Raw genomic sequence first — 12264 nt, 5'->3', positions numbered from 1 at the left:
CATCCAGCAGCCGCCGCAGCAGCCATTACCCGGCTGCGGTCCAGGGCCAGGCGGCGGCAGAGCGAGGGGCATCCGCCACCGCCAAGTCCAGAGCCATTTCCATCCTGCAGAAGAAGCCCCGCCACCAGCAGCTTCTGCCATCTCTCTCCTCCTTTTTCTTCAGCCACAGGCTCCCAGACATGACAGCCATCATCAAAGAGATCGTTAGCAGAAACAAAAGGAGATATCAGGAGGATGGATTCGACTTAGACTTGACCTGTATCCATTTCTGCGGCTGCCCCCCTCTCTTGCCCTCTGTCACTTGTCTCTTAGAACGTGGGAGCAGACGGAGGCGACAAATGCCCGTGGTGCGGGGGACCCGTGGCCGCCGGCCCCGCTCGCGTTTTCCGATCGCGTGTGTGTGTTTGGTGCCTTCTCTGGGTGTGTTCGGCTCCGTGGGACTCTCTGCCTGGTCGCAAGTGTCAAAGCGCCAGATTGCTTGTCTCGGCGTGTCCACGGGGGTCTCTGCCTGAGGGCCATTGTCCGTTAATACGGAATCGAGCGCGCTGTTAGTGGATTAGCCAGCTCGCTAATCCGCCCTGGTAAACGAACAGAAAACTAGACGCGTTGAGGTTGAGCATATTTCGATTAAATCTTGGCGTAAGTCCCTAGATCAAGGGTATAGATTAGATTAAAATGAAAATTAGTGTTTCACGTATGCATGTTGCATCAGAATCTTGCAGTGATTGTTTTTAGTTTTCTGGGTTTCATTGATGGACTTTTTTAAAAAAAATGTTGAGTTGTAAACTGATTTGCATAACTTTGGAAGCAGAGTCCTTTTCGGCATATATGGTGTTCTGTTTGAGGGCAAAAGTAGGCATGTGCATTTAAACGAAGTCCATTACAACTTTGAAACGGCATTTGGAAGTTCTGCAGCCAGAAATCAATAGTGGCATACGTAATCTGCCTCCCAAGGCGTTCTTGCTGGATCTTTGTTAAATTTGCCCCCCCGCTGGTGGGGAGATGTAGGTTGGGGCACGAAATGTGCAGGTCAGTAGCACTTTATATCCAGCGGTCTTGTCACACGGACTGGAATGGGGATTGAGTGCTTTTTGATCCCGGATGATAATGATGTGTGGCTTGCTGGGTGTTGCAGAGATCAGCCTGACTTCGTCCCTGGAACCGAAGGGTTCCTGTGATGCCAGAATCGCAGGGTCGGGTCCTCTGACACGTTGGGTTTTGCATTCATTTTACTCCGACTCTTGTATCACGTCAAGTGTCACTTTCCAGCTCATCACCAGAAATGCTGGCCAGGGTGGATCACTCCGGGCTTCTGACCGTGCAGGTCTGTTAGCAGTTTTTCACAGGCTGTATTAAATTTACTGACTCAGGCTGTTGAATATTCAAGACAGAAACCCGAGAATTTTAACAGTAGCATTCTGGTTGTCTGGAAGTTAGGCCCTTGTACCTCTAACTAAACATAGTGGTTCTCAGGCATTAATCTATGTAGTTTCAGGTGTAATAAGCAGGTTTTGATATCAAGGATGGGGATGGAGACCTCCTCCACCCCCCCCCCCACCCCCAATGGAAAGGATCACAGACCTGGAGAGTTCCTGGTAGGCAGGAGGCACGAAAAACAATTCAGTTATTGGTCGGAGGTGACCGAAGCACCTTGTAGAAGGCCGCCTTAAGACCAAAATTTGGGTGATGTGAGTTGCAACTGTGGGCAGTACTCTGTTAAGATTATGTAATTGCATAAGCGCTAATACAGGATTCTTGATAAAAAAAGTATTTCTTGGCAAATACCACTAAACCTTTTGCTTAAAGGTAGGGTGGTGCTGAAGTGTCTCTATGTCCTGCCAAAAATCGTTGGGAAGATTTGTCTTTTGAAGAACATGTTTTCTGTCTGAAGAGGTTTTTTTCCTTTGGATTCTGTAGCTGTGCACAGCTATGTCTGCCCGAGTGTGTGTTTTGAGATGAAGAGGAGCTTTGTAGCACACAAAACATATGTTTTCTGTGAAGTTAAAAAATAATATTTCAAGGGAGTATTTAGAAGTTTCGGAGTCTGCATTAATCGCAGAACTAGGAAGGCTGAACTTGACCTGCTTGCCCAGAAGATAATTAGTTATGGGAATACTTCTCTGGCTTGTAATTTATTTTGAAAGCAGTCTACTGTTGGTAGGAACTGACAGTCATCTGGGTGTATAGGAACAAATTAGTTAAATGCTTCTTTTTAAGAGAAGTCCCCATGTAAGAAAATGTCTAGAATGCTGTTTGGTAGATTGCTTTTATTATACAGAGTACGTTTAGACTATTTTTACCTATTTGCTTGAAATTGTCAGGGTTTTAAGATGAAAATTATTCTGCCAGGTTCTTACATGTGAGCAGTGGGATGATTGGCTAGTTCTCTTTGACTTCACATATTTGCCTCTGTATGTGACATTTACGTGACACAACTTTCTCCAACACTGTGCTTGTAGTTATGGTATGCATAGAAAGCAGTATCAAATACTGCATCAAATGACTAATAACACTTAATTTCTAGAGTTGTGGTTTTATTGAGCCAAATATTGATATGAAAAAAAAATCTCTTAGAAAAAAACAGTGAAGGGCTCACTTTTTTGATAGTCGTACTTCCAATAATTTTGATGCAGCAAAGCACTTTGGTTTGCTTGGTTTCACTTTAGGGTTCTGTGTTTATTGTGGGGGGAAAATTAAAATGGCCATTGAAGACTCTCTGGCAGGTTGTGGTATCTGTTTCAGCAGCTAGCCTGTGAGAAGGTAAATTCCTTTATGAAAGTAGTGATTGGAGTATTGCCATCTGATAAGAAAGGTTAAGAAAGTACTGATTTCTCAGAGGAGAAATGAGGACCATTGTTCAGTTTTAAAATACTCAACTTGCAAAGTTGAGTTATTCTAAAAATAATTTGTTGGTATCTTACTGTTAGTCTGGAAAGAAGTGCTAAACATGAGACTGTAAAAAATTTAGTGTCTTTTGATTTCATGGAAACTTTAGGCTTTGGTTGTATGTATTTTTATTGTTCAGTAAGTTTGGGTCTTTTCAAATATTAACCACAGGGAATATTTTTGTAACTTGTAGAGGGTACAGTGACTACTGAAGTTAGCTATATTATTTTTTAGTATTGGTGCTTACTGAAATGGCCATATTGCATTGTGAGGTGTTTTAAAAAAAATTCTATTCACAATTTTAATTTTACACTGCCTTATGTCTGCTAAGGTGTATTTCTTTTTCTGAACAACATGACCACCTAATGAGGGCCACCTAATTGCTGTTTGACAGTTTACAGACTTTATTTTCAAAGATTATTTAAGAATGAAGGAGATCTGAAAGAAGAGTAATTTAAAATTTATATGATTTAATGTAAGGGAAAAGAAATCTTAACCGCTGTCCATTGTAAAAGTTGGCACAGTAGTAGAGTCCTCAGTGCAGATTTACTTTGCTTATGACATACTAAATGAACATTAGATGAATAAACATTGTAAAATGTGGTGAGTTATAACCACTTTAGTTTAAAGTATGTTTAGGAAGTGTAGAGAAAGATGCATTGGTGTTCCTTACCTTTTAGAATTTTATTTTAACAACGTCAGAAAGGTAGCTGTCAATATTTTAGTTTTTGGTGGACCAGTATATCTGCTTTCTCCTAAAACATACAAACTTCTTTTTTTTTTTTAATTTTTTTAATGTTTTATATTATTTTTGAGAGACAGAGATAGACAGCTTGAGCCGGCGGGGGTTGGGCAGAGATAGAGGGAAACACAGAATCGGAAGCAGGCTCTGAGCTGTCAGCACAGAGCCCGATGCTTGAACCCACGAAAGTGAGATCATGACCTGAGCCGAAGTCAGATGCTTAACTGACTGAGGCCAGCCAGACGCCCCTACAAACCTACAGATTTCCATACTTTTTAGAAGCAAAGTCTTCAATTCTTATTTTCACATGTTCTCATTTTGAGATTTGCCCTTTTGCTCTTTGTTCATTTGTTGGTAGCTCAATACTTTTTAATAACTTTTAAGCCACTGAAGTGATTACTTAAGTGACTTATAACGAAGGACTATTTATTATGGGAGAATCAGTGCACAAAGTTTCAACATTAATTCACTCTCCGTAAACATTTTATATTTAAATTTTGACCTCAGCCTTTTTAGTAGGACAAATGTGTAGTAAATGTTTTTATATTAATATTGTATGTGAAATGGAGTTTTTAAAGAGAAGTTTAGAAGTGTGCATGCATGTGATAGTTTTTCACTTGGTGGTGATAAAAGGATTTAGCTTCCAGGGGATATGTTATTAATGATGGTATAAAATATTTATTTGATATCATATTTTTTTTCCTTTAGAGACCATTAGTTTTGAAGATTTATTTCTATCTTGTAGAACCTTCAGTCTTTACTTGCCTTTTCTTTTTATCCCTCTCTATTTTGTTAGATAAACTTTAAGCAGTGTCGGTTTTGGAGAATTCTTTTGTGACCTGAATCATTAAGAAAAGGTGTTAGGATTTGTTCTAAGGATAGACATTTGTGTCATCTTCTGAGATAGGGGTCAATAATGATTTCAGTAAATACTCAGTTCTGTTTTACAATTGCTTTCCGTCTGGTAGCTTTGAAATTAATGCAGCTGCTATTAGATATCAATAATGTAGAGGTTAGACTGCATGACCTTAAGTTGGTAAGGATTTGCTGAGCAAACAGATATCATTAATTGTTTTATGAAGGCCACCTACTGCCACACGCATTCTTTGCAAGGTGATTCAGAAGCGTTTTGGGAAAGGTGAAGTTAGTATATTGGATTTGACTCTTCACCTATTCCCTGTTTTTTTAAATGTTTTTCATTGGTTACACAAAAGGTATTAGCAATGTGGCTCTTTTAAAATAATTTGCACTGGAATAAAGGCTATTGGAAAAATATTAATATAAGAAGAGTACTCATTATTTAGGGGTGAATTAATTTTAGGTGGGAAGTTTTAGTTCCCTTCAGCATATTCTCTTCATTTGCAGCAGTTTGCATTATGAGACAGGTGGACATCTTTAGGATATTAGGTTTATACTTGGTAGCGTGGAGAGTACTGAGAGAGAGGTGGGTACAGTGGCTGCACCTGATGGCTGCATGTCCTAACTGGCGCATGGTCTGGACAAGAAGACTACTTACGCACTGCAGTTATGGGGATTCTACGCTTTAATTGTCATAAGTAGTTATCACTTCAGATATGGACAGTGGATCTAACATAAGTGTTTGAATATTTGGTTTGTGTGTGTAAATAAGTGTAAAGTTAGCAAACTATCCTAATATTTCTAAAAATGAATTCTCTAAAGAGATTATCTCAGTGGATATTGTTTTATAGATTTCAAGTAAGATTAAATTTATTTTAAATTGCATTAACATATTGAGTATTAGTTTTATGTACACATTGTGTGTACGTTGTTTCATTTTAGATGTTAGGGTAGCAGTGTGGGCTCTGGAGCCAGACTTTTGCCTGTATTGGGCTCCTGGCTCTCCCACTGAGCAGTTGGGTGACTTTGAGTAGGTTACTTCATCTCCATCTGTTTTGATCTGTAAAATTTATCTTGAAGAATAAATGAGATGATCTAAGTGACTCACTTAGCATACTGCCTGCCACATTGTAAATACATGGTAACTGCTGCTCTAAAAAACTTATAATTTGTATTTTCATTTATTATGGGAGGAGCAGTGACTGTAACTGAATTTCCTCAGTTTTGGATAGGTTAGAATTTTAGTCGGTTCAGACTATGAGTAGGGGTTGAATTTGGGGTATCCCTTTAGGAGCGTTGAGTGTAAGCAGTGTCATCACACACGAAAGGTGAAGGTCTGTCTGCTCACTCCCACCGTCTACCAGAGAAAAGGCCAACACAGGATTTGCTGTAAGATAGGTAAGCAAAAACTTCCTAGTGTTACTGCATAGTGAAGTAGATGTCTTATAGTAAAAATTGTTATAATAAGTTTTCTTTAGCGATAAAGATAGTCAACCTAAATATCCTATATTTTATTCATGAAGAGTAATCTTAGAACGTTTAACAGATGATATAAAAGTTATATAAACTTTTTCAATAAAGGTATGTATCTTAGCATTTCTTTTAAGTTCATAGTTTTGGGAGAGGCATGCAACTTTGAATGCCAGGTTTCATCTACTACAGTACAATTTACACTTAATATAATCTCACAGTGCATTCATATAATACAGGAATTTTAATTTAGTGTTAAAACTTTGTGTCATATTACATCCCATTTTCACATTCAATCAAGAGTCTCAACATAATTTTAGGCCCTGCAAATGGGAAGAAAACTAAAGGGTTTTTTTTTCTTCATTCATTCTTTCCAGGTGTGGGGGAGGATGGAGTAAGCTTGAGATCTACTTAGTAAGGGCCATCATGTATGCATAGGGATGCTGCTTTTTTCCTTTTGCCCCTGCTGGTCCCTCAGCTGTTTCCCAGTACTCTCAGTACTGGAGCACTTGATTTCCAGTGAGTTTCTGGGCTTGTTTCTTTATTTGCATTGCAGAATGAATGGTGCCCTGTCTCATTATATATGTGACTTCTAGGTCTTTTGTTGTGTGTTGTATTAACTAGCTGTAGTTTTGGTCCAGTCCAGGTCTTGTTGGGAGAGCTGAACAGTTTGACCTCCTTCTAGGACAGTGGAGTTGTTGAAAACCCTCTTTCTCTCATACCACATGCCATCTGTGTTTTGCTTTATATCACTACCCAGAACTTACAGTTGATTTAATACTGTTGTGTCCCTTCAGAATAGTTCTGAATTTTATTTCCTTTGATTTTTGTAGATTTTCAGGCTAAAATGACAGGATTTCTTCATTGCTAGTAATTGCAAGGATTGCATTCTGCCAATTTTATATGTTTAATACTTTGACCTCTTAGAGTGTCTAATTATTAAAGGTGTTATGAAATACATTGTGATTTGAATCACATATTCTTTAAAAAATTTTTGTAACATTTATTTATTTTTGAGAGAGAGAGACAGCGTGAGTGGGGGAGGAATAGGTGGGGTACACGGAATCTGGAGCTGTCAGCACAGAGCTCACGTAGGGCTTGAACTTACAGATCATGACCTGAGCCGGAGTGGGACATTTAATTGACTGAGTCACCCAGGCGCCTCTTGAATCGTATATTTTTTAAGTTAGATGGATTCTTAAAGTGACATATAAATCCAGCATACATGTTCAAATTTCAAACAACTCTTTGCTTAAAATCAGTGCAGTTTTTTTTTTGTTTAAAATTCCTTTGCTCTCATGAATCAGTGAGACTTCTTTTGAGTATTCTAGTCATTCTGAACTGATTGGAGATTAAATAGGTAGAACTGGAAACTTTTTTTACTTTTAAAATGAGGTTTGGGTGATGTTACTAAGTAGCTTGATTTTTAGGTGTTTGTTTTTTACATGTGTATTTATTAATTATTTTACTCTGAGTCTGTTAGAGATCAAATGGAATGCTTGGGCTTTTCCTGTTTGTTTGTTTGTTTGTTTCTTAATGTGAAAGTTGTGTTGTGCCAGGCTTTATTTAGCCATGATGTAAAATTTATTTAACATTCTTAATAATTTTTGAAATATGAAGTAAGAGAAATATGAGGACTTGAATCAGGAATTTTTTTCTTTTTAATGTAGAATTAGCTGGCATGTATTCTAACAATGTTTTATATTTAGTTTTTTCTTTTATTAACAAAACCTTTTCTTAATCTTTAGCTCATTTAGTTTTGCAAAGAAGAAAAGAGCCTGAGAGAGCAAGTATTGCTATCCTTTTTTTTTTTTTTTTGTAGTATAGGGATTATAGCTCCAGTAAGAATCAGTAATTTGTAAGAGCTAGTAGAGATGGAGTTCCAGTCAGGATGCTGTTTCCCATTATGTTATGTCATATGGAGGGCATCAGAATAACCAGAGAGCTTGATAAACCATGGATTGCATGCCCACCTCCAAGAATTTCTGAATATTAGGTCAAGGTTGGGTCAAGTGATGCTGATACTGGTGGTCTGGGGGGGAGGGTGTCATACTTTGTCAACCACTGGACTGTATTATGTTCAATCAAACAAATCCTTAAGGTGTTACCTCCTTTAGGTTAATAGAATTTGTAATGCATTAGTTGATTTGTAAACCCTAAATAACTCAACACAGCGCATATTATTCTGATTATGTTGATGAGGTGATAAGTCTAGAAAAGCCGCATGGGGGAGTACAAAGAGCATGGATTTAGGATTATGAGTCAGCTAGACCTAAAGTCCAGCTTAAATCCTTGCTCAGCCACTTATCAGTTGTGTGATAAAAGATACACTGCTTAACATTAGCGAACCCTATTTTCCACATGTCTAACATAGTGGTAAAAATCCTCATAGGGTGGTTTTTACGTATGTTGGAACTATAGGCTAGGTGTTTCAAAATACTGGTTGCCAACTGGGCGTGGCCCCCTCCCACCTTGTCTGGGCATTTAGCAGTGCATGAAGACATTTTTGGTGGTCATAGCTGCAAGATCCCTGTGGGGAGAGATACTCTTGGCATCTGGTAGCAGCCCAGAGATGCTGTTATACATCCTGCACGTTACAGGACAGTCCCTCCCACAGCAAGGAATTATCTGGCCCAGATTGCCAATAATGTAAGGTTGAAAAACTCTGAAGGTGTGAAGTGTCTGGTTTATAATAAGTATAATATTTGATAAAAGTTACTGCCTTTGCATTTGGCTGTGATGTTTAGAAGGGTATGGCTTTCAATTTGCTAATAAATGATGGAGCTAGGCTTTTACAATCTATGTCTTCAGACTGCTGCTAGACCAATATTCTTTATAGTGAGAACTTTGCCCACAGAAGATATCACTGGTGACAAAAAAAAGTTTATTTGAAAAAGGCTCATGTGTTATTTGGCTGATTGGGAAAGTGTTGCTTTGAATTTCTTTTAGAAAGACTGAAGACGTTTTCAATAAATGTATAAATGTCCATTAAGGGAGGTATTCAGAAGGATATTACATAAAACTAACAGGATGAATATGCTTTATTTAAAAAAACAAAAAACCACCTTTTTTTTTCATCTTTATATTGGCAATAGTTTTTCATTTTAAAGTAATCTTTAGCTTGTTTCCTTTAATTATGTAGTTGTGGAGCTACTGAGATATACTTTGTCCCCAGTGTGTTTGTTTTTTTTGTTGTCTAATGCATTCTTTAGTCTTACACTAAAGTCTGCACTACACACTTATAGTCAGATATGGTGGAGTTAAGTGTGTTGATACAAAATGGCAAATTTCTGACAAGTTGTTAAAAACTTCTCGTATCTTTCCAGATAAGGATAGTAGAGCTGACTCTGAGGTGCCCTGGTGGATGTGTTCCATCCTTTTCTAGACCCTAACTTTGCTATGTGTCAGCCTGTTGAATTAAAGTGCTTTATCTAATGAAAAAACTTGCATTAATGTGAAGTTTTTAGAAGAAATTAGGACAGAGCTTAGATTAGTTCAGAGATGAGAAGCTGTCAGGGGAGTAGCTTGGTGGAATCTGAATTTTGTTTTGTTTTGTTTTTAGGGCAGACAAATGTAGTTATTACGAAAGTGTTCTAGGAATAGATTGTTTGCTGTGAGGGTTTTTTTCTTCTTCTTTTTTTGTTTGCTTGATTTTACAATTTACTTTGCTTCTCACTTTACACAAGCAGAATAAAATGTCAGGCCTATCTTAAACTTTATGAAGTTTAAGTTTTGACTGAGTGGTGTGATTCTTTTTGAAATTACAGTAGATATCCAGAGATGCTGATAAATATTTTAGAACCAGGACTGCTAATTATATGATAGCTTCAGATTTGTTAAGGAAAACAGATGGCATTTATTGCTATAATTTAATTGAGTAAGGCTTATGGTATTTATTTCACTACATGAATTATAAACTTCATTTGCTTACTATACCTAAGTAAATTTCTTTTAAAAATTTTGTTTTATCAATATACAACTAAAGAAAATTTTTAAAAATGCTCATTGACCTACTTCTTTGAAACTTCACATTTCCATTTAGCTGCTAGTTTATGTGCATTTATTTTAAAATATAATTAATCAAAAAATGTAATTCATCAGAGTGAACTTAAAAGGTGTGTACATTTTGATACAATTTCCATAATTGCTTTAATTATTTTAAATGTTGAGGCTATCAGAAATATTTATTTTCCTGTAGTTACACATTTAACTTGTTCCCAGTATTTGGCTAATATTTTTTCCTGCTATTTTCTGAGTTTTCTTTAGAGTAGATTTAAGATGACCTAACTATTAGGAAAGATTTTCATGATTTTGATTCACAAAGATGAAGTGCTGGACACTTGAAGCTTTTCCCCCTTGATTATTTATAGGAAAGCTATTGCATATTGAAAGTTTTAAGCATGTTTTACTTATTTAAGTAAGACAATAAAATTTATGTACACACTTTGGATCTCTCAAATTTCCTTTTCCTTTTGTAGGGAAGTTAAACTGTATTGAAATTAAAGTGGATACAGAAGTAACTTGAATAAACTATCAGATTTTATACTAAAAGTAGTTATAACTCTGTTGCTTTCCTGTGTTTAATCAGAAAGGGTATGGCTTGTCATGATGTTACTGTTCCCTGGAGCATATTTTGAATGATACAGTTTATGTGTTATAGTTGCCTCCGTAATTGGTGATATTTATTGATGAAGGTTTGCTGTGCATTTGCACTTATAATCAAAAGTTGCATTTGTTAGTGTCAGATTTTTCAAGTGTCAGGCATTAAAATCGGGAGATGATTTTAACCTTATTAAATGATAAATCTCAGTGAATGTATTAATTCATGTACTTAGAACAAAAATATCGAGAAAAGAAACAAACTTCTTTTTTAAACAAAATTACTTGTTTGAGTAACATTCTTCTAAATGAGGTAAAATTGTTTCAGTTCTTAAACATAAGAAAACTTTGATCCAGGTATGGTATATACCTTCTTGGTGCTAATGAAAACAAAGTAATGGTAAAAAATACTTTGTGAACATATACATGTATGTTTTTTGAAAACCAAAGAAGCAATCTGATGTCTGAAGAGTTTTCATGGACTAGTTGTAGGGACTTTATGTAAAATAAATAACAGTACACTGAAAGTATGATGCAGTTTTGCATATCTAGTTTCTGTCCACTGTGATCAAAATTATTTGTATTACTGTAAAATATACCAAGGTTCTGGTAATTAAGGCTATTTGGATTTTTTTAAATACTGAAAAGGTCACACAGATTGTGATTATTGTGTTGTGTCCAAGAACTAAGGCTCACCATCTGTTACTAAAACATAGGGAAAAGTTAAGATAATCTACTGATATAAGAGGTCTTGACATTTCTGGTTTTGGAATCATCTATTAATTACAGTCTTTAAAGACTAATATCAAAATTTAAGCTTTTGCAAAAACAAAACAGTAGTTATGCCAGTGTTTATAGTTTTCTACCCAAGTGCAGAGATACTGGTTGAAAGCTAAAGCTTATGTAATGGAAGTCTGGCATTTAGTCATTTAGTTTTACAAGGTTATTTGGATATTTAAGTGGAAACATCATGTTTTAAATTGAGGTATTAAGTTCTACAAGATTTTGGAATTTTTGAACTGTTAGTTTTCCTAGCAGTTGATATATAGGAATTTACTATTACAGAACTGAATCAGGGAACTGATTTAATATGTATTCCTTAAATATTTGCTTTAAATATTTTTCAGGTTCTCCGCTTTCTTGTACAACTCAATCCTTATCTTTCTGCTAGTAAATGAGTTTTCTGCATTTAAAATTTTGCTGTTGCATTTTGAGCCATATTATAAGGTTGCATTATTAAGCCATTATAATTCATTATAACTTAATTCTTTTTCAGCCCCAAGAACTTGGTCTTGGCCAGGTTGCATAGAAATCCTTAAAATTGGGGCACCTGGGTGGCTCAGTCAGTTAAGCAACCGGCTTCGGCTCAGGGCATCATCTCACGGTTCGTGGGTTCGAGCCCCGCATCAGGCTCTGTGCTGACAGCTAGCTCAGAGCCTGGAGCCTGTCTTCGGATTCTGTGTCTCCTTCTCTCTCCGACCCTCCCCTGCTTGTGCTGTCTCTCTGTCTCTCTCAAAAACAAAAAAACAAAAAACAAATCCCCCACCTTCAAATTAAAAAAAAAAAACCTTAAAATTGCATATTGGGCTTAATAGGATCTGATTAGTTTTAATCTACTTTTATTTATTATGTTGACTATGTTTCTTATTGAGAAGTTTGTCATGACAAATGATTAATGTGACCTAGTATAATAAATCAGTTCAGATAGG

The 12264-nt window shown here is 36.5% G+C and overlaps 1 protein-coding gene across 1 annotated transcript in view; it reads left to right on the top strand.

Moving 5' to 3' along the window:
• Positions 1-6: 6 nt before the first annotated feature.
• PTEN (phosphatase and tensin homolog) overlaps positions 7-12264 on the top strand; it is a 92561-nt gene continuing 80303 nt past the window's right edge. The window contains exon 1 of the mRNA XM_029931700.1: positions 7-258. Coding sequence (XP_029787560.1) covers positions 180-258 — 79 coding nt within the window. The 5' untranslated portion in view covers positions 7-179. The remainder of the gene's footprint in view (positions 259-12264) is intronic.

Source organism: Suricata suricatta, chromosome 2 (assembly GCF_006229205.1).
Source record: "Suricata suricatta isolate VVHF042 chromosome 2, meerkat_22Aug2017_6uvM2_HiC, whole genome shotgun sequence".
Classification (NCBI taxonomy): Eukaryota; Metazoa; Chordata; class Mammalia; order Carnivora; family Herpestidae; genus Suricata; species Suricata suricatta.
The sequence above is the reverse complement of the archived record's forward strand: the minus strand, read 5'-3'. Positions and strand labels throughout refer to the sequence as shown.